The sequence below is a fragment of the Cynocephalus volans genome, chromosome 8, assembly GCF_027409185.1.
Source record: "Cynocephalus volans isolate mCynVol1 chromosome 8, mCynVol1.pri, whole genome shotgun sequence".
NCBI classification, from domain to species: Eukaryota; Metazoa; Chordata; class Mammalia; order Dermoptera; family Cynocephalidae; genus Cynocephalus; species Cynocephalus volans.
The window spans coordinates 101590863-101614390 of record NC_084467.1 but is presented as its reverse complement, the minus strand read 5'-3'; the positions used below and the strand labels follow the sequence as shown (position 1 = coordinate 101614390).

At 35.4% G+C, this 23528-nt stretch overlaps 1 protein-coding gene across 2 annotated transcripts in view; it reads right to left on the bottom strand.

Annotated features, from left to right (window-relative positions):
• SYCP1 (synaptonemal complex protein 1) overlaps positions 1 to 23528 on the bottom strand; it is a 126675-nt gene that overhangs the window by 23231 nt on the left and 79916 nt on the right. Inside the window, exons 23-28 of one of the 2 annotated variants that reach the window (XM_063106387.1) lie at positions 18580 to 18696; positions 18056 to 18166; positions 16646 to 16738; positions 16048 to 16122; positions 4701 to 4760; positions 1323 to 1502 (exon numbers count right to left, since the gene is read on the bottom strand). In XM_063106387.1, coding sequence (XP_062962457.1) covers positions 1323 to 1502; positions 4701 to 4760; positions 16048 to 16122; positions 16646 to 16738; positions 18056 to 18166; positions 18580 to 18696 — 636 coding nt within the window. The remainder of the gene's footprint in view (positions 1 to 1322; positions 1503 to 4700; positions 4761 to 16047; positions 16123 to 16645; positions 16739 to 18055; positions 18167 to 18579; positions 18697 to 23528) is intronic. The other variant, XM_063106388.1, reaches the window with a different exon arrangement.

Below are 23528 nucleotides of genomic sequence, written 5' to 3'. Positions count from 1 at the left end.
GAGGGTCCTTAAGAATGATGTTAAATCTACTCTCCCTGCTGCCTCTATAAATGGAACAACAAAGCCTGGATGTCAGCACATCTATTTACACCATGGTTTACCAAATATTTTAAGCCCACTGTTCAGAACTACTGCTCAGAAAAAAAGATTCCTTTCAAAAATGTTACTGCTTATTGACAATGCACTTAGTCACCTAAGAGCTCTGATGGACATGTACAAGGAGATTAATGTAGTTTTCATGCTGCTAACACAACATCCATTCTGAAGCCCACGGATAAGAAATAATTTTGACTTTTAAGTCTTATTATTTAAGAAATATTTTTTGTAAGGCTATAGCTGCCATAGTTAATGATTCCTCTAATGGATCTGGGCAAAGTAACTGAAAACCTTCTGGAAAGGATTAGCCATTCTAGATGGCGTTAAGATACTTTGACCTCCTCATGGGAGGAGGTCAAAGTATCAAGGTTAACAGGAGTTTAGAAGAAGTTGATTTCAACCCTCACGGATGACTTTGAGGGCTTTAAGACTTCAGTGGGGAGGAAGTAACTGCAGATTTGGTAGAAACAGCAAGAGAATTAGAATTAGAAGTGGAGCCTGAAGATGTGACTGAATTGGTATAATTTTACAATAAAACCTGAAGAGATAAGGAGTTGTTCCTATGGATGAGCAAAGAAAGTGGTTTCATGAGATAGAATCTACTGCTGGTGAAGATGTTTGAACATTACTGAAATGACAACAAAGGATTTAGAACATTACATAAACTGAGTTGATAAAGCAGCAGCAGGATTTGAGATGATTGACTACAATTTGAAAGAAGTTCTACTGTGGATAAAATGCTATCAAACAGCATCACATGCTAGAGAGAAATCTTTCATGAAAGACTCAATCAAAGTGGCAAATTTCATTGTTGTCTTATTTTAAGAAATTGCCACAGCCACCCCAACCTTCAGCAACCACCACCCTGATCAGTCAGTTGCCATCAACATCAAGGCAGGACCTTCCACCACCAAGAAGATTATGATTCATTTAAACGTTTAGATGACTGTTAGCATTTTTTGCAATAAAGTATTTTTTAAAATAAGGCATGTACCTTTTTAAGACATAATGTTATTGCACATTCAATAGACTACAGTATAGTATAAATATAACCATCATATGTACTGGGAAACCAAAAAATTTTGTGTGACTTGCTTTATTGAAATATTCATTTTACTGCAGTGTTCTGGAACTGAACCTGCAATATCTCCAAAGTGTGTGTAATACCAGAGCCTTCTTTTTTTATTTAAAACATTACTACTATCTTAGAAATTTTAGCCACCAACCTTTGGTAATGGTTTAGGTAAAGTACTTTTTGCAGATGCCCACAGATAGTCTCTTCCAGCATTGGATTTGCCATGATTAGCTGATGTGAAATTTTGCGAGATATTTAGTGAAGGAGAGGCTTTAGGTTCAAATTTCCGATAAATAGTTTCAGGTGTTTCCAATAAAGATGTCTGTGTTTTCTGCATTGAACAACAAAAGCGAATAATGCCATAATTAAATGTCATTTTAATTATTTATTTCTTTAATTCAAGTGCAGTAACTAGTAGAATTAACACTGAAACAAACTAGAATTTACCCCCAAATTTATTATTGATTAGACAAGTTTGAATAAACTGCAGTTATCCTCTTTGTCAATTTATTTGCCCATTACCGTGAAAATGATTTCTGCTCCTCCCTATCTTCACAGAGCCACTATAAAACAAATAAAATATTTCAACTCTCTATTTGACCAAAAGTTGAGGATTCTCTAAAAAAAAAAAAAATCTCTATTCCTGGTAGCAAAAGCCTTAATCTGTGGTTCATTCCAATAGCCTAAAAGCCAGAGAGCAATTTGTTTTTTTATTTATCCTCTTTCATCCATTCATACTTCCTCCCTCTAATCTATAAAAGCAGCACCCTTTTCCTAAACACCAGCCTCGCTCGCCTCCAAAAAAAGGGAGGAAAAATTATGAAAGTAAAGAATGAGAAAAATTTTCAGGGAAAAAAATCTGGAAAAATGCTTGTCTGCTTCAATTCTGAAAGTAAACAAATTGCAAATTTACTCTAAGTACATAGATAATATTTCAACTCAATTTCTTCAGTTTTCTGTCTCTCTACCTTTGTATATAGCTTCTTTTAGCACCTGACCTCACTTTGTAGTAAAAGCTATTAATAGCTGCTTTAGTGGACTCCTACATGAAATCTATGCTCATCACTTTCATTTTACCACTTCCTTTAGTCACCATGATCTCCATAAATACAATCATGGCAATCACTCACACAAAAGAATAGGGTATGTGCATGCGTGCACGCACGCACATACACACAGAGGACGACAAGGACAATACTTCAAAAGCATGGTGGTTGAACTTGCAGTGAGTTTAACTTAGGAGAGTATAGGGTGTAGGATTAAGAGGTACTATAAAAAAAAATTGAAGTAGGAACCAAGTAATATGATCTTTTCTCCTGGATCTTTTACTATCTTGCCAGGTGATTTTAAGTAAATCTCCAAGTATCTGCAGGCTTAAATTCATCCATCTATAAAATCAAGGAGCTAAATGAGACGATTTGTAGTTTTCTTTCCCAGTTCTAGTGAGCTGTCACTTCATAATCCTTTTTTGTAGCACTATGAATTTTGATAGCATTTTTCACAAAGTTGCATTTCTGTATCTTTTTTCCTACATATTTCATAAAAAGCAAAATTTTTCTACTCTTTGGATTCATCAGGGGTCACCCTTGGAGCCTCCAAAATGTAACCGCTTTCATGGACAAATTTTACCCCCAACAGACCTGAGAATGGCAGTTTAAAGTCACTGCACCACCTGGTGGCCTTGTCTGGGAATTGACATTTCCCTGGTAGCCTAAAATAAAGTGCTTCCCCATTTGAGAATACTGAACTATTCCTCTCCATAACACATAATGGAAACGTACGTACTTACTTACAAGTTACATCTTTTTCTGAATGTTAAATTTCCAGTGATACATATATACAGATTTTCTCTGTTGTATTATTTAAACAAGGACTTATGTGACATTCACTATGTGTCAAGCACTATTTTAAATGCTTTAAAATACCATCTCACTTAATTCTCATAACAACTTTAAGAGATAGATACTGGATCCCTTTAAATTAGATGAGGAAACTGAGACATGAAGAAGTAACTTGCCCAAACTCAGAAACGTTTGATAAATTTAATTATTACTAAATATAAGGCTTGTGATTTGCAATAGTATTGGTATAAATATAGCAAAAAAAGCCTAGTTAAATTTCTTCATTTCTTTTCTCATGTTTTCATTTTTGCAATGAAATCGAGACCGCAGATAAAATATATGGCATTTACTAATCTACTTGATAACAGATACAAATAATGGGCAAATATTATGCAATTATACATGAATCAAAACATCTCTATAAGGATATATGATATATACTTTCATTAATATGAACACATTCTATGTTTAGAAAAGAATAGTAGAGAGCAAACCAATTTATCTTCATCAGACACTTCTTCCCTAAGGAAGGTTTAATATCTAAACCTGCTGGCTAATATTTTATGAGGGTAATTTCTCCAAATATAATGTTTTCAAGTGTCTAGCACAGCAATGGAATATATGAAGCACTCAATATTAAGTCACAGGTTCAATATTTCTTTCCCTCTTCTTTTTCTTTGTCTATACCAAACAACTGAAATGTTCCCAGACTATTGTAATTGGTACTTTCAGTTTAACTACAATCACAGCAACTTCTAGGAGACTACATCACTGTGTATAAAGAATATACTTAATGAATCTAACCAAAAATTGATTAAATCAAACTCCTTCTGCAACAATCCCATATTATCAAATAGGCTAGAAGCTGAGGGTACTCTTTTTCCCCATACCTGGTTCTTCCTTTCATGTGTAGGGAGCACCATCATGGTAAACTTCCTAACCTCTCTCTGTCTCCTTATGAGAGGAATAATGACTTAATGTGATTGATGAATTTGGGAGGAGAAACTGAGCACATATAGTACAGCCCCTTCCTTACTCCTCATCTGGAGAACCAAAGAAAGCACATATTCATTCTACTCTGCTCCTTTAGGCCACAAGTTTTACAAGGGCTGGCCATCAAATGGGTAGACCAGTCCCAGTCAAGCTCTACCTGTGGCAAAGTAGAATCTGTCTACTTTTGGATTTCAACATTAAGAAATCCTTTTACCTTCAAATGTAAGTCACATTCTCCAACATTATCTATCAATAATAAAGATATTATTTTGGTTCTCCACTGTCTTTCACAATTGGTTCAGAACTTATGTGAGGAAAACAGGATGTCATTTATATAGCCCCTTTGAAACCCCAAGTTAGACACAATCTAAATATAAACTTTAGAATTATCAATGAGAATATTTTGTCTCTAACGTTGGAAACTTTTCAAAAGAGAAACACAGAAGTACCTAACTAATTCAAAAAAATACTATAATAAGAATTACAGAGAAAGATTGAAATCTTCTCTAAATCTCCAAATGACAAATGTTTTAAAATTTTTCACCTAATGCTTTTGAATTAAGAAATAGCAAGAAACAATTTAGGAAGTGAAATTGTGTGATATACTTAAAATGTTATTTTCCTACTTTAAAAAATCATCTCTAAGTAGATGTTAGAAAACTAATTGGTTATAAAGAATTACATAAAATCCTTACCTTGTCTTTTTTTTCTTTGATAGGAGTTGTGTTTTCTTTCACCTCTCTTTTGAGTTTTTCCTATTAAAAATGAATATTTAGTACATAGGACACAATCATTACTACTACCACAAATGAATGTTCTTACCATCAAAATCTTTCCTAATAAGTATTAACAAAGAAAGAAGATTAATCTCTCAATCTTATAAAATAAAAACGGAAAAGAAAAACAAAGTAGTTCCTTCTTACAGAGGTGTTATTTGGTTTTTACTACCTTTTCTTTTTAATCTGATCTATCGCTAGTATGCATCTATGAAATCTTGAATAACTCTCTTAAAATTCTGAATCTCAACTGTCTTATTTGTAAAATAAAGTGGATGGACCAGAATTTAGACTAAGGGATGCACACAAGTAACTAAACTGTGAAGAGTTATGAAGAGATTCAAAATATGATTGGCCTTTAGAGGCAGAATGTTTTTTTCTCTGTGTGTTGAGAAAAGGTACATTTCTGTTGGACACTGAATAATGAACAAACTTTCACTATAAATAGAAATGAGGAAGAAAAAGAAAAAAAAAGCTAGGAAGCAAAAAGAATAAATACAGCAAAGTATGTAATTCTTAGGAAGTAATACATAATTTTTGCTGAAGAATAGGGTGTATATATAGAAGCAGTCCAGATAAAAATAGAAAGGAGAGTTGTGGTCAGAATGAGAAGTGTGCTATACTAAGCTATAGAATTCATTCAGTGGGAAAAAAGAAAACTTAAGCCTCGCCTACAGGTAATATGCCTGTAATGTGACAGTCATCTCTAGAACAAAATTATTACAGCCCCAGGTAGTCATAAAGGTCTCAGAGAAGGGAAAAGTCTCCCAGTCTGCAGAACTTTTGGCAAACTTGCCTTGCCTGCCCTGATGCCTATGTAATATATGTCCTCACTGAATACCTTGTGTACACCATGGTATCTCTCTCAGTATTGCTCCTAACCAGAGAACTCACCTTACCATGGAAGAAGCTGGCAATAAGCTAATGTAACAGTATTTACTGTTATTATTGTGTATCCTATCACACACCAATGGATGACCTTCAGGTATAGTGACAACTGGTGTCTACACTAAGGGACTGTAATGTTATCTTCTAGTATAAAGCATATTCTCTAAACTAGCAATACTGCACTGACTCTCAGAATTACATATCTTGGCTTCTAGAGGACAGAAGGGAGAAAGCACCTCCCACGATTGTACTGTCTCTACAACTCTTGACTTTTGTTGGTCTGGAGATCTTAGTACAGCCTGTTCTGATACAACATGTGTTTCCAAAGTGTGAATTAGCTCATACACAAACATATGTCTTTGATGGTGCCTAATTGATCATAGGTTCCCTAAGACCAAAGAGATGGGCAGCCCACTAAGGTCCCTATTTAATTTGAATAAGTAAAATATGCCTACAATATGGTCTAGCAAACAGAATATTAACTTAAGCTACCACAGTAGGGAATGACAGCCCTGTGACCAAATTTCAGACCTAAATAAATTTACAAGCCTAGAACCCTTTGAAAAAAAAGGAAGTCTGTTACTCTTATGGAAATATTTCACAATAATATCACAAATACATACTGCATCCTTCCTACTATCTTGTGCACTGAGGATAAAAATATGAAGATTTATGGGTAATTGGACATTGACTCTTAGCTAATAGCAATTCTTGGGGATCTATAATGTTACCATTTTCTCACTAGTAAGAGTGCAAGTGTTATCCAGGTCAGGAGATAAACAGAATTTAATCTGAGTCCACTTTAATGGTGAGTCCATGGAACCATAAACCTTTCTTGTGGTCATTTCTTTAGATCCTGGGTTTCCAGTTTGAATAGATATGGCATAACCACCATATTGATTCTGACCACAGAGTGAGAGATTTTAAGGACCAACTGGAAGACTTTGAAACTCTCCCTTTATATCAAGATAAGAAACAAACACATTTCACATCACCAGGCAGAGATTAAGCTCCATTAAACTATGAAAGATTCGGTTTCAAGATGGCGGCGGCTGCGGCGGCTGGCGCGGAGTAGCTGAGGTGGAAAAGGTGGCCACTGGGCCTCAGGCAGCCGGGAAACTTGTGGACCTTCCCCTGGCCATCTCTTAAGGGAGGACTGCTGCTGCTGGCCGGTCGTGGGGGCTCAACGCCACTTTGCCCCCGGCAGGAGAGGCTGCCTCATTTACAGGCAACAGCTTTGAAGTGTGGAGCAGGAAAAGAACTGATTCTTAGCTGCAAAAGTGAGTCTTGAAACAGGGAACACGGCGCCAGGGCTGCTGTGGATGCAGCCAGGATCCCGGAGACCGGGGCCGCGCTGAAGAAGGCGGCCAGCTGCCCTATTCAGGATTCGAGGTTTCAGGCCGGCATTAAAGAAGATTCCTGGGAGCGCCCGAGCGGCGCCGCGACTGAACAGCCCGAGGCGGCAGCGCCGAGAACACGGAAGGCAACAAACCAGAGACAGAGCGAGCGCCCGACCTGGCACAGCACTGTGAGTGATCCCTGGCACAGCTCTGTTCGGGGGGGTGGATGCCCACGCGGCTTCCGCCTGCACCACCAGGCCACTCATTGCCCCGGTGCTGCCTCCATTTTCCCAGGTGCGGGCAGCTCCACCCTGCTCGGCCATCACTGAGCCCATTTGCTTGGCCTGGCGCGGGGCTTTCCGGACCCTGCGGGCCGACCTCCTCTCCCACTCCCTCCGCGGTTCTCTGGCAGGGCTGTGGGTGTGGGGTGTCCCAACCAGTTTTGGGAGGGCTAGGAAGTACGGGCGGGCCGACTGTCACTCCACCACACCCTGGACTCCGCCCCGGTAAACTTCCTGTTACTGGGAGGCAGATACCATCTCTGCGACCACCAGTTTGGAAAAAAGCCTAACGAATTTCTGGTTGGGAATAGTGTGGTAGGAGAGTTCCCAGGTCCGCTTGAACCTGCCGGAGAGCAGGCTGCAGGCGGGCACTAGACTCGGTTTATACCGGGGGGATACAAAGGTGAACAAGACCCGAAAAAGATCTACACAGTGCTACAAAGGCACCCAGAGAGACCGGTCGTCTGTGCCTAGCAGAAACCTGGTAGACTTCCTGGGCGAGGCGGTGCTGAGCAGGGTCTTGAAGGCCCAGCTGATAGACGAGGGGTGCAGAACACACGCCCCAGCCCAGCACAGTGTGCACAGAGGGGGGAGACGTGCGGCCAGGGAGGCGGAGACTCGACAGGAACCACACACCCGGTGGGGTCGCCACTGCACGATCTAACAGCCTGGGCCAGAGCACACGGAACGGGGAGAAGTCCTGTACAGAAAGTGAAAGCTCAACAGAGATCACACACCCTGTGGTACGTGATCCACCAGCCCAGCAGAGTACAAGCTGACCAGAAAGGTGGCTCCCCGGAGAAGCCCAAGACCCGAGGCAACCACACACACAAGACACTAGAGGCCAACTGAGCAGTCACGGCGGGAGCCATACCAAATTGGCAACCACAGCAACACCCTAGTTAGTCATTAGTCTTAAACCGGTGGACTGTGAAACCCCCTGCCACAATGAATAAACACCAAAAAAAAGACACCAGAAATACAAAAAATCAAGAAAGTACACCACCAAAAGTTAATAAATCTCATACTCTAGATCCTATAGAACAAGAAGCCCTTGAAATAACTGACAAGGAATTTCGAGTGATAATTCTAAGGAAACTGAATGAGATACAAGAAAACTCAGCTAGACATCATGATGAAATGAGGAAAAGTATACAGGATCTGAAAGAGGAAATATACAAGGAAATCAATTTCCTGAAAAAAAATGTAGCAGAACTTGCTGAACTGAAGAAATTATTCAGCGAAATAAAAAACACAACGGAGAGTTTAACCAGCAGGCTTGTCGAAGTTGAAGAGAGAACCTCTGAACTTGAAGATGGGCTGTTTGAAATAACACAAGCAGACAAAAAGAAAGAGAAAAGAATCAAGGACATGGAAGAAAATCTGAGAGAGATATCAGACAACCTCAAGCGCTCAAATATCCGAGTCATGGGTATTCCAGAAGGGGAGGAAAATGGAGATTCCATTGAAAACATATTCAACAAAATAGTGGCAGAAAACTTCCCAGGTATAGGAAAAATCACTGATCTTCAGATCCAGGAAGCTCAACGATCTCCAAACGTATTCAACCCAAAAAGGCCTTCTCCAAGACATGTCATAGTCAAATTGGCAAAACTCAGAGACAAAGAGAGAATCTTAAAAGCTGCAAGAGAGAAGCGTCAAATCACCTATAAGGGAGCCCCAATCAGGTTAACATCAGACTTTTCATCACAAACCCTTAAAGCTAGAAAGGAATGGGATGATATTTTCAAAATACTAAAAGACAAAGATTGCCAGCCAAGAATACTCTACCCTGCAAGGCTATCCTTCCGAAATGAGGGGCAAATAGTATATTTCTCAGACAAACAAAAACTGCGGGAGTTCACTACCACACGACCACCCTTACAAGAAATCCTCAAGGGAGTACTGGGTTTGGTTCCTGAAAAATAACTACCACTGCCATAAAAACCCAAGAAAAATCAAAACCCGCTAGTACAATAAAAATGGCATTCATGAAGAGAAAACAAGCTAACAAAAACACTAGCTACAACCTAAGGAACCAACAAACAAAGAAACCAAACAGTAAATCAGAAAGCAAGGAACAAAAGACACCTAAGACAACCAAACAACCAATAAAATGCTAGGAATAAATCAACACCTTTCAATAACAACTCTTAATGTTAAAGGCTTAAATTCCCCAATTAAAAGACACAGACTGGCTGACTGGATCAAAAAGCAGGACCCAACTATATGCTGCCTACAAGAGACCCACCTCACCCATAAAGATTCACACAGACTAAGAGTGAAAGGATGGAAAAAGATTTACCATGCAAACAGAAAAGAAAAACGAGCTGGAGTGGCTATTCTTATATCTGACAAAATAGACTTTAAACTAAAAACCATAAAAAGAGACAATGAGGGACACTACTTAATGATAAAAGGACTGATCCATCAAGAAGACATAACAATCATAAATATGTACGCACCCAATGTTGGAGCAGCCAGATTTATAAAACAAACTCTATTAGACCTAAAGAAGGAAATAGACACTAATACCATAATAGCAGGGGACCTGAACACTCCACTGTCAATATTAGACAGATCATCTAGGCAAAGAATCAGTAGAGAAACACAAGATCTAAACAAGACTCTAGACCAATTGGAATTGGCAGATATCTACAGAACATTCCACCCAACAACCTCAGAATATTCATTCTTCTCATCAGCACATGGATCATTCTCCAGGATAGATCACATATTAGGTCACAAATCAAGTCTCAATAAATTCAAAAAAATTGCAATTATCCCATGTATCTTCTCAGACCACAATGGATTAAAACTAGAAATTAATAACAAACAAAACTCTGGAAACTATACAAACACATGGAAATTAAACAGCATTCTACTTAATGACATATGGGTCCAAGAAGAAATCAAGCAGGAAATCAAAAAGTTTATTGAAACTAATGAAAACAATGATACATCATACCAAAACCTGTGGGATACTGCAAAAGCAGTATTGAGGGGAAAATTTATTGCATTAAATGCTCACTTCAGAAGAATGGAAAGATGGCAAGTGAACAACCTAACACTTCACCTTAAAGAACTAGAAAAACAAGAACAATCCAATCCTAAAGTTAGCAGACGGAAAGAAATCATTAAGATCAGAGCAGAACTGAATGAAATTGAAAACCAAAAAACAATTCAAAAGATCAACGAATCAAAAAGTTGGTTTTTTGAAAAGATAAATAAAATTGACAAACCATTAGCTTGGCTAACAAAAAAAAGAAGAGAGAAGACTCAAATAACAAAAATTAGAAATGAAAAAGGCGATATTACAACTGATTCATCTGAAATACAAGGAATCATTCGAGACTACTATAAACAACTATACGCCAACAAATTTGAAAATCTGGAGGAAATGGATAAATTTCTGGACACACACAAGCTCCCAAAACTGAACCGTGAAGACGTAGAAAATTTGAACAGACCAATAACAATAAAGGAGATTGAAGCTGTTATCAGAAGGCTCCCAACAAAGAAAAGCCCAGGACCAGATGGATTCACAGCAGAATTTTACCAAACATTCAAAGAGGAATTGACACCGATTCTTTACAAACTATTCCAAAAGATTGAAACGGACGCAAATCTCCCAAACTCATTCTATGAAGCAAACATCATCCTGATACCAAAACCAGGTAAAGATATAACCAAAAAAGAAAACTACAGGCCGATATCCTTGATGAATATAGATGCAAAAATCCTCACTAAAATACTAGCAAACAGAATACAGCAACACATACGAAAAATTATTCATCACGATCAAGTGGGATTCATCCCAGGGATGCAAGGTTGGTTCAACATACGCAAATCAATAAATGTGATACACCATATTAATAAACTCAAACACAAGGACCATATGATCATCTCTATAGGTGCTGAAAAAGCATTTGATAAAGTTCAGCACTCATTCATGACAAAGACCCTCTATAAGTTAGGTATAGAGGGAAAGTATCTCAACATAATTAAAGCCATATATGCCAAACCCACTGCCAATATCATCCTGAATGGGGAAAAGCTGAAAGCTTTTCCTTTAAGAACAGGCACTAGACAAGGATGCCCACTCTCACCACTCCTATTCAACATAGTGTTGGAAGTACTAGCCAGAGCAATCAGAGAAGAGAAGGAAATAAAGGGCATCCAGATTGGAAAAGATGAAGTCAAACTGTCCCTGTTTGCAGATGACATGATCCTATATATCGAACAGCCTAAAACCTCTACAAAAAAACTGTTGGAATTGATAAATGATTTCAGCACAGTAGCAGGATACAAAATCAACACACAAAAATCAGTAGCATTTCTTTTCTCCAATAGTGAACATGCAGAAGGAGAAATCAAGAAAGCCTGCCCATTTACAATAGCCACCAAAAAAATAAAATACTTAGGAATTGAGTTAACCAAGGAGGTGAAAAATCTCTATAATGAGAACTACAAACCACTGCTGAGAGAAATTAGAGAGGATACAAGAAGATGGAAAGATATTCCATGCTCTTGGATTGGAAGAATCAACATAGTGAAAATGTCCATACTACCCAAAGTGATATACAAATTCAATGCAATCCCCATCAAAATTCCAAAGACATTTTTCTCAGAAATGGAAAAAACTATTCAGACATTTATATGGAACAATATAAGACCACGAATAGCCAAAGCAATGCTCAGCAAAAAAAATAAAGCTGGAGGCATAACACTACCTGACTTTAAGCTATACTACAAAGCTATAATAACCAAAACAGTATGGTACTGGCATAAAAACAGACACACTGACCAATGGAATAGAATAGAGAATCCAGAAATCAACCCACACACTTACTGCCATCTGATCTTTGACAAAGGCACCAAGCCTATTCACTGGGGAAGGGACTGCCTCTTCAGCAAGTGGTGCTGGGATAACTGGATATCGATATGCAGGAGAATGAAACTAGATCCATACCTCTCACCGTATACTAAAATCAACTCAAAATGGATTAAGGATTTAAATATACACCCTGAGACAATAAAACTTCTTAAAGAAAACATAGGGGAAACACTTCAGGAAATAGGACTGGGCACAGACTTCATGAATACGACCCCAAAAGCACGGGCAACCAAAGGAAAAATAAACAAATGGGATTATATCAAACTAAAAAGCTTCTGCACAGCAAAAGAAACAATTAAAAGAGTTAAAAGACAACCAACAGAGTGGGAGAAAATATTTGCAAAATATACATCTGACAAAGGATTAATATCCAGAATATATAAGGAACTCAAACAACTTTACAAGAAGAAAACAAGCAACCCAATTAAAAAATGGGCAAAAGAGCTAAGTAGGCATTTCTCTAAGGAAGATATCCAAATGGCCAACAGACATATGAAAAGATGCTCAACATCACTCAGCATCCGGGAAATGCAAATAAAAACCACATTGAGATACCATCTAACCCCAGTTAGGATGGCTAAAATCCAAAAGACTATGAACGATAAATGCTGGCGAGGCTGCGGAGAAAAAGGAACTCTCATACATTGTTGGTGGGACTGTAAAATGGTGCAGCCTCTATGGAAAATGGTATGGAGGTTCCTTAAACAATTGCAAATAGATCTACCATACGACCCAGCCATCCCACTGCTGGGAATATACCCAGAGGAATGGAAATCATCAAGTCGAAGGTATACCTGTTCCCCAATGTTCATCGCAGCACTCTTTACAATAGCCAAGAGTTGGAACCAGCCCAAATGCCCATCATCAGATGAGTGGATACGGAAAATGTGGTACATCTACACAATGGAATACTACTCAGCTATAAAAACGAATGAAATACTGCCATTTGCAACAACATGGATGGACCTTGAGAGAATTATATTAAGTGAAACAAGTCAGGCACAGAAAGAGAAATACCACATGTTCTCACTTATTGGAGGGAGCTAAAAATTAATATATAAATTCACACACACACACATACACACACACACACACAAACCGGGGGGGGGGGGAAGAAGATATAACAACAACAATTATTTGAAGTTGATACAACAAGCAAACAGAAAGGACATTGTTGGGGGGGAGGGGGGAGGGAGAAGGGAGGGAGGTTTTGGTGATGGGGAGCATTAATCAGCTACAATGTATATCGACAAAATAAAATTAAAAAAAAAAAAAAAAAAAAAAAAAAAGAAAAAAAAAAAAAAAAAAACTATGAAAGATTTAGGGAAGGTGATTGACCATAATCCTGTAAAGCCATCCTACTTTTCATTTGTTTGTTTTTTGGGGGTTTTTTTGGCAGATGGCTGGTATGGGGATCCAAACCCTTGACCTCGGTGTTACAAGGCTGCACTCTAACGAACTGAGCCAACCAACCAGCCTCAACCTATTTTAATTGAAAGTTAAGATTGTCATCTGGTAACAGTTTCCTCATACCAATGGGCTTATAGGTAAAAATGAGGATTTTTATATTGACTGGGATCAAAACTGAGAAGTAAGAAAAAGTTGCACATGAAAGATGAGCTGAATCTATATAAATACAAAGCTCAAGTTAAACAGATGCAAGAATCATGGTTAAAGAATAGAATATACATTTTTATAAATCTTGACAATGTAAAATAAAATATTAAAATTGTATATGCAGGGAAAGATGTGGTGGAAGAAAGTGTTGGTTATATTATTTAAAAATATAACAGTAACAAATCAAATAATTAAAAAGACTACATACACTTTCCAAATCAAAGTGAGACACATACACACACTTCAGAGAAAAAGAAAATAAGTATTAACATGTGATAAAAAATAAGATGACAAAAACATTAAGATATATATCATTTTGACAAAATGTTAATATCTAGAAACTATAAGCAACTCCTATAACTCAATGACAAAATACACACAAATAAAATTGTTATAAACCTGATTCCAAAATAGGCAAAGGTCTTGAATAATTAATTCTCCAAAGAAGATATATAAATGGCCAATACCATATTAAAAGATGCTCAATATCACTAATCATAACAGAAATGCAACTCATAGCCACAATGAGATATCACTTCACACATAGTAGGGTGGTCACTGTCAGAAGAACAGAAAATAACAAGTGTTGAAGAAGATGTGGAGAAATTGGAATCCTTGTGCACTGTCAGTGGGAATGTCAAATATCAAATGAAGAGTATGGAGGCTCTTCAAAAAATTAATAATACAGTTACCATACGATCCAACAATTCCACTTCAGGGTATATATCCAAGAATCTACACTGAAGGAGCAACTTCTGTCTGGAATATTGTCAGCCCCAAGACCAAAGGAAAAAAGAGGCTTGGAGAAACATATGGTGGTTCTTAAAGCTTCTTCTCAGAAGTGTCACTTTTGCTCACATTCCATAGTGTAAAACAAATCATTTAGCTAAACCTGAAGTCAGTGAGGTGGAAATATATAATTCTCCCTTTGAGAGGAACCTCATGGAAAAAGAGCAGCATCTATTTTGAATAATACAATCTACCACAAGCCCAAATTTTGAATATATCTACATACAGGCATATTTGTGTGTGTGCATGTGTGCACATGTGTGTGTATTCATAGATAAATGATCAGAAACACAATACTATGAAACAGTGGCCTTGAATTCTTCATGATATGCAAATAAAAAAGAAGCCATTATATTTATCAGTAAGGAGTTCAATGTGACCCAAGCCAAGAAAGTGATTATGCCAATAGCTAAATTCTAATAGGTGAGTAGATGAGAGTTGAAAAATTATATAGTATTATAGGCTACTCTTTCTAAAAGTTTGATGCTTAAGAAGAGAACAGAGATAGTATAGTAGCTTAAGGAGTGGTCAGTTTCAAGGCTTTTTTTAAAGATGATGAAAGTCTTTTCATGTTTATTGGCTAACAAGTAAAAACTGAAAATTGCTAAGGGTTTTAATCAAGAACATCAAAAGTAAAGACAAAGAAAAATTCCTCTTCTACTGAAACAGTAAGGATAAAGGTAAGTATGAATGCTACTACTGCAGGTGAAGGGAAAGGTATTTAGTCATTCCTTTAACATTTATTGAAAATATAAAAATTTCTAATCCCTGTGCTCAGATAAAGGAAAAACAATGATAAATCCTAGCCCTGGAAGAGTCTGCAATATAATTGGGAGAGAGGGGACCCACAGAGTGAAATAACAAATTTATGTAAGAACAAAGTGCTATAAGAATACTTATATACAGTAAGCTTACATTTGCAGATAAAAGATGTGTGAGATTTTCCACAGATGGAGAAGGATGAAAGGAATTAAATGCAGAAAACAAAATGAACAAATCACGGAGGCTTGAAACTGAAAGTATATGTTATCTAGGCTGATGCAGTGTCATTACACGAACAGGTTTTGAAGTAACACAAATAAATAGTATTTGTCATTTTAAAGCATGAGTTAATTTACTTTGTAAACTGCAAAACACTATATAGATATAAGCCATTTTTTTCTGAAGCATGATAGCTAAAAAACACATCTAAATAAATAAGCATTTTAATATATGAAATATTTCTCAAATACAGTATATTTAAAGGCATGACTATTTTTAAAATTCCACTTATATGTGTTTAGTATTTAAATGAGGGCATATACCAGATACTTCTGGAAAAAAGCTAACAGGGAAAAACTATATTTTTTCATCCTAGTTACCCAAATCTATCAAATTATTTTCTAATATAACATATTTATAATAACTGCACCTAAACCTTACAATCACTTTATCTATAATGTCACAAAACCTACTTTTTCTTCTCTTTCTATTTCAAGTAGCTTCTTAATGGTTGAAAGTTCATTTTTGACATTGGATAGTTCAATCTCCTAAAGAAACAAGAAACATATTGTTTATAAGTGCTTCCAAATTTTTCACAAGACAATTAAAGTTGAGTGCTTTGAGTAAATTTAGTTCTATAGAGAAATAAATTCATTCATAAAACATATATATTTTTAAATCGGCTGACATGAAGGCTGCTAGTTAAACATAACTAAAGATTTCTTTTAAACAAGTTTTTTTTTTAATTTTTCTGTAAAGAATGATTTAACACTATGTATATCTCTCCTCATGTTCTTGCAATCTATCTCACCCCTCCTCTCCCAGTCTCAGAGCTCCAAACTTATTTGTTAACTAGATTTTTATAACATTTCATGTGAAAAATTAGTTTGTTCCACCACTTCAAAAAATAAATTAGAAAACCGCTTAACTAGAAGATCTATAACACCCCTTTCAGATCTAAGATTCTGATTCTATAGATCAAAAATCAGTTTTATTTAATAATATTCTTTACTATCAGCCATGCTGACATTATGAAAACTGGCTTTTACTGCTATTTGTACTGTATCTCACCAAAGATGCTTTCACTGATGATTGTTCTTGTTCTTTGCTCTTATAAAGTCCTAATTCTGAGTCTCTTTCTTCAACGATCTTATCATATTGGTGCTATATTAAATTAAAAAAAAACATTTTAAGTATATTAAAACTGAATAGACATTTTAATAAGATTGGTATCCTAACATATTTAATATTTGAAGAAACTGATGTTTATAAATTCAGTAATATATATCTTTGAGTAGATATATATATTTTTAATTTTTAAATTATATTTTCATTCAAACAACTTAAAGAGTGAAACAGATAACAGCCTTGAAAATAATCTTACACAAGAGCAAAAAATAAATCATTTTAATTGGAAACACTGAATTTCATCATTTAAAAATATGCTAGAAAACACCAGGACTTCTTAGAAAAAGTAGCTGATTCCAAATCTGGGACAGGAAATACAAAATAAGACTTAAGAATTTTGTCATAACAAAAATAAAGCTACAAGAGACTATTAGAAGAGCCAAGTCAAAAGGACTTGCCTGAGGATCCCACTGGCCAAAGGTGGGACAAAAATGAGTATCAATAAGGATAAAAACTGCACTAGATTTTAAATCTATGAGTTCACAATGTCGTTTAAATTATTTTTTTTAATCCTCATCAGTTACCTCATAATAATGTTCTATTCTAGCAACAATTTTTTTTTTTTTTTTTTTTTTATAGATGACCGGTAAGGGGATCTTAACCCTTGACTTGGTGTTGTGAGCACCACGCTCAGCCAGTGAGCAAACCGGCCATCCGTATATGGGATCCGAACCCGGGGCCTTGGTGTTATCAGCACCGTACTCTCCTGAGTGAGCCACGGGCCAGCCCCTAGCAACAATTTTTAAAAGGATCAGGCAGGTATAGCTTATATCCACTCCAAATCTTGAAGGGAGTAAGGCTTAATTCCCTAACAGAAGGATTAGTCTAAAACAACAATTAAAAAAATAGAGGACACTCACAAGCACAGCAAACATTAAGCCTTTCGTTTATTTATTCCTTTGATAAAAATGTGTTTAGCCTAGTATGTGTTAAATACACATATAGGATACAAATATTGAGATACATACTCTGGGTAGGTATTTAAATAAATATAAGATGGAAAGTGCTATAAGAGATTACTAGGAAAATTCAGAAAAAGAGTGATTACTTCCATCCCTCATAGATGATAAGGTGAGATGCCCTTAAGGAAATGACACACAAGCTCAGCTTTGAATGGTTAAGATCTAAAGTTGGAGAAACAGGGGATAAAGGATATTCCAGCTACAATTAGTCACTATTGCATAGAGAATAATTTTCTCTGACAAATCAGAATACTATCTTGATTTTGCCAGTTTTTGAACAGAAATATGGTACCAATTAATAATTTTCACTATATAAAAAGAAAAAAATTACCTTATGTTTTTCCATAAGTGCTACCATTTCAGCTATTTTATGTTGACATCGTATATCAATTTCTTTCTGTAACTTTACTGCTTCATCAGCTATTACTTTTGCTTTCTCAACCTATCAAATAAATAGTGCTTCTTAAAATTAGTGCACAAGAAAATAATTTAACTTAACTGTAAATAGCATATGCTCTCCTTATATAAAATGCAAAACTCAAACACCAGAAAATTGGAAAAACCAGGTAGAAAATAAATTATTGTTTTGGTTTTTCTAGGGTGTTCTATCAAGTGAGATGACAGTATAACACTACTAATCATTTAATCATTTCAAAATAATTATATGCTACTCAAATACTTAGAATAACAAAAATATTGTTAGGTTCTATAGAAACTAACTGTCCCTATATAAATTTACTGAATTTTTAAAAATAATTTTAAAATTAAGAATATTTGTTAATTTTCTCTTAAATGCTAATAAACGAATACAAAATTTTAGTATAATAAATTCTAAACACATTCAGTTCTTCCCACCTCTCCCAAAAGATTTTCTTCTGATTTCTTTTTGTCCTCAATTTCCTTTTGATAGCTGCCAGTCATTTCTTCAAATTTTTGCTTGGCACTTTCTAGCTCTAACTCTAATTTATTGACCTTTAAGTAAAGAAAATAACATGAATAACAGTAAGTGCTGTAGATTACTTGAAAATATTCCATATTCATTTTGTGATTTTTGTGAATATTAAAAGATTACATTTTCTGTTTCATTTGTGGATCATTTTCTTTACATTTTTCATATGGTGAGATATGTTATATTTTTCACAAAATCTGTTTTTCCCCTAAAATATGTATTTAGCCTTGACAAGTAACAAGATATAAGAAGCCAAATATTTATTTTAATCCTCACAATATTTATATTGTTAGTCTCAGTTCAATACATCTTATTACAGTATGAACACTATTCCAGTTGGACAGAAAACCCATATGATTCAAAGAAAAAGCATATTCTTTTTTTAACTTTTTCTATAATTTATTTTAATTGATGCATTGTAATTGTACATACGTAATGGGTACAATCTGACGTTTTGATACATATGTATGTTGTACAATGATCAGGTCAGACTAGTTAATGTATTCATCACCTCATGCAGTTACCTTTTCTTTGTGGTGAAAATATTCAAAAGCCTCTCCTCTAGCTATTATGTAACATATAAAATTTAAAATGGTAACCATAGTCACCCTACTGTGCATAGAACTCCAGAACTTATTCTTCATATCTAATTGTAATTTTGTACCCATCAGCCAACTTCTCCCTGTTTTCCTTTCCTCTCTCCCCAGTCTCTGGTAACCACTGTTCTACTTTCTGTCTCAATAATATCAACTTCTTTTGTAAACATTTTCTAATCCAGAATCAACCCATGCACCTACAGCCATCCGATAGTCGACAAAGGCACCAAAACTACACATTGGGGAAGAGACTGCCTCTTCAGTTAATGGTGCTGGGAAAATTGGACATTCATATGTAGGAGAATGAAACTTGACCCATACCTCTCACCATATACCAAAATCAACTCAAAACTGATTAAAGACTTAAATATACACCCTGAAACAATAAAACTCCTTAAAGAAGACATAGGGAAAACACTCCAGGAAATAGGACTGGGCACAGACTTTATGAATATGACCCTAAAAGCATAGGCAACCAAAGGGAAAATAAACAAATGGGATTATATCAAACTAAAAAGCTTCTGCACAGCAAAAGAAACAATCAACAGAGTGAAAAGACAACCAAAAGAGTGGGAGGAAATATCTGCAAAATATACATCTGACAAAAGATTAATATCCAGAATATATAAGGAACTCGAACAACTTTACAGCAAAAAAACAAATAGCCCAATTAAAAAATGGGCAAAGGAGCTGAATAGGCATTTCTCAAAGGAAGATATATACAAATGGCCAACAGACACATGAAAAAATGCTCAAAAATTACGCAGCATCCGGGAAATGCAAATCAAAACTACTGTGAGATACCATCTCACTCCAGTTAGGATGGCTTATATCCAAAAGACTGAGAATGATAAGTGCTGGAGAGGTTGTGGAGAAAAAGTAACTCTCATACACTGTTGGTGGGACTGCAAAATGGTGCAGCCTTTATGGAAAATGGTATGGAGGTTACTCAAACAATTACAGATAGATCTACCATATGATTCCACTGCTGGGAATATACCCAGAGGAATGGAAATCATCATGCCAAAGGGAGATCTGTACTCCGATGTTTATTGCGGCATTATTTACAATAGCCAAGAGTTGGAACTAGCCCATATGTCCATCATCAGATGAATGGATAAGGAAACTGTTTCTATATCTACACAATGGAATTCTACTCTGCTATAAAACAGAATGAAATACTACTATTTGCAGCAACATGGATGGAGTTAGAGAAAATTATATTAAGTGAAACAAGTCAGGCACAGAAAGAGAAATACCACATGTTCTCACTTATTTGTGGGAGCTAAAAATAAATAAATAAATACACAAATAAAGGGTGTGGTGGGGAAGAAGACACAACAATCACAACAATTCCTTAAACTTAAGACAAGTGAACAGATATGATGTGGGGGAGAGGGGGAAAAGAGAGGGGGAAAAGAGGAATGGGTAAAGGGTCATGAAAATCAACTACAACGTATATCGAGAAGTTAAAATTTTAAAAAATAAAAATTTTTTAAAAAGCTGCACAGCTATAATTACATTTTCTAATAGTATACTGCAGGTGTTTAAGACTAGTAATGATTCTGTGTAATGAACAACTTTATTCAACACACTTAATAACTATTAATTCATCTATAAATTCTCATAGACTCTCTACATATACAACTCCTGTCTAAAACTATCTGACTCTGAAGTTTGCTTTGTTGAAAGATTTTAAATCACTGATTCAATTTCTTTACCAGGACTAACCAGCTAATTATTTCTTCTTGAGATTGTTCTGGTTAATCTATTTCACTTTAACTTTTCTGAAATATATTGGCATAATGATGAACATAATAATGGTATTAATTTTAGGATTTGATACAAATGTATGTTCTAACTTTTAGAATAACAGAACTATTGGTTAGAGAACATACTGTATGACTTTAGTCCTTTGAATTTTATGGCCATATATAGGATCGTTTTTGTTTAATCACCTGAGTGTTCTGGAAAAATATATTTCTCTCACTTTTTGATCAAAAACTATCCTTATTTCTCCAACATTCTCACAAGATAGGTATGATGTGAATGTAATTCAAGGTTGGCAGTTATCTTCTCATTACTTGTGAATATTTTCTTGCTATTTTCTGACTTCCATTGTTGTTCGTTGAGATGTCCATGGGTCAATCTCTTGTCATTTCTTCACTGGTGATCTTTCATTTCTCTCTAGCTACTTTAATATTTCTATGTGTCTGGTATTCTGTAATTTTGCTACTCTAAGTACCTAGTTGGATTTCTTTTAATTTTTCCTACTTGGTATAAATTTCTCCTCCTATATCTGTGAATTCATGGCTTTCATCAATTCTAAATATTCTGAGTAATTATTTTCTTTCCCCAGTTCACTCTATTATTTCCTTCCTCCTGGGTAATATAAAATCCTTAGAAGAAAATTCATTAAAATACATGACAACAATAACAGTGTGATAGTATATAAATTAGATATGAAAGATAAAGGAGATTTTTAAAAAGAGATAAATGACATAATGTAGTCTAAGGTCAAATGTAACAGTAAAAAAGACAAAGACTGTCAGAGTATATAATAATATGAACGCCAGCTATACGCTATTTATGAGACATTTAAAACATAAAAATACAAAAATAAATAAATAAAACAAAAAGATACAGAAAGAAGAAAAGTAAATGTGTTAAAAGATATACCATGCAAACACTACACAGAAAAAAGAAAAAAATAAATGGTATAGGGCCAGCCCGTGGCTCACTCGGGAGAGTGTGGTGCTGATAACACCAAGGCCGCGGGTTCGGATCCTATATAGGGATGGCCGGTTCGCTCACTGGCTGAGCGTGGTGCTGACAACACCAAGTCAAGGGTTAAGATCCCCTTACCCGTCATCTTTTAAAAAGAAAAAAAAATGGTATAGTTATAACAGAAAAACTGCTCTAAGACAAGGAGCACTACTAGAGAAAAAGGGGTTATATTTGTTTTAATAAAAATTTCTATTACATATAAATATATAAAATACATATTAAGTATACATATGAAGTTCCATCTTCTATAATAAAAAGTGGCATATATTATAAATAATGTACACCTAATAGTATGGCATTGAAATAAAGAAGACAGAACTGCAAATAAGAACAGAAATCCACAATCGTGACATTTTAATCACATCTATCTTAGCAAAGTAATTAATAAGACACAAAAAAATCAATAAGGATACAAAATCAACAAAGATACACAAATTTTCAAAATGTGACTAGTAATCTGGGCTTAATGGAACACTTCACCCCACAACTGTAGAATATGCATTATTTTCAGGTACATAAAGCATGTTTACAAAAAGTGACTCTATTGGATGAAAAAATGAATATCAATAAATTTCAAAGTACAAAAGTCATACCAAAGTGTGCTCTCTAATCACAATGCAATTATTCTAGAAATCAATAACAAAAACATAATGTGCCCCTTTAAGTTTGGAAATTAAGAAATACGGGAGAGTATTAAATCAAAGAATGCTAATTTGCTATATTTTGAAACTTACAGGATACAAGCTACAGCAATGCTTAAGGGAAATTAATAAAACTCAAGTGTGTACACGAGAAAGACTGAAAATTAATGACCTAACATTCCATCTCAAGTTAAACAAGTAACATAAATAAAAATAGTAATAAAAAGTAGAAGGAAATAATAATGAAACAAAAACAAGCACCCAGCGGAGAGGTCAACAAAGCCAAAGTACAAATCGTGGAATCAGGCAGCTTAAATCTTGCAGTTTTATTTGCTTTTTCAAAACTCTTAGGTCCTTTAACTGTCATATACATTTTTTAAGCAGTATGTCAAAGTCTATCAAAAAAGAGACTGCTGGAATTGTGATGGGGATTGACTGAATCTCGAGATCAATTTGGAAAAATTTGATGTGTTAATACTTTTAAAACATCCAGTCAGTGAACATGGTATATATTTGTTTAATTAGGTCTTCATTAATTGGTCTTAGTATTTTTTCATGTATGCATCTTGTACATACTTTAAGTTTACCTCTATTTTAAGGATTTTGAAGCTACTATAAATGGTATTGTGTTTAAAAATTCACTTTTCAATTAGTAGCTGTTAGTATATAGAAATACAATGGATTTTTGATCTTTGACGTTGTATCTTGCAACTCTGCCAAATTCACTTTCTAGTACAGTAGTGACTATGTAGAAACCTTACAATTTTCAATGTAGACAATCATGTCATTTATAAAGAGACAGTTTTAAATATTTCTTTCTGATTTGTACAC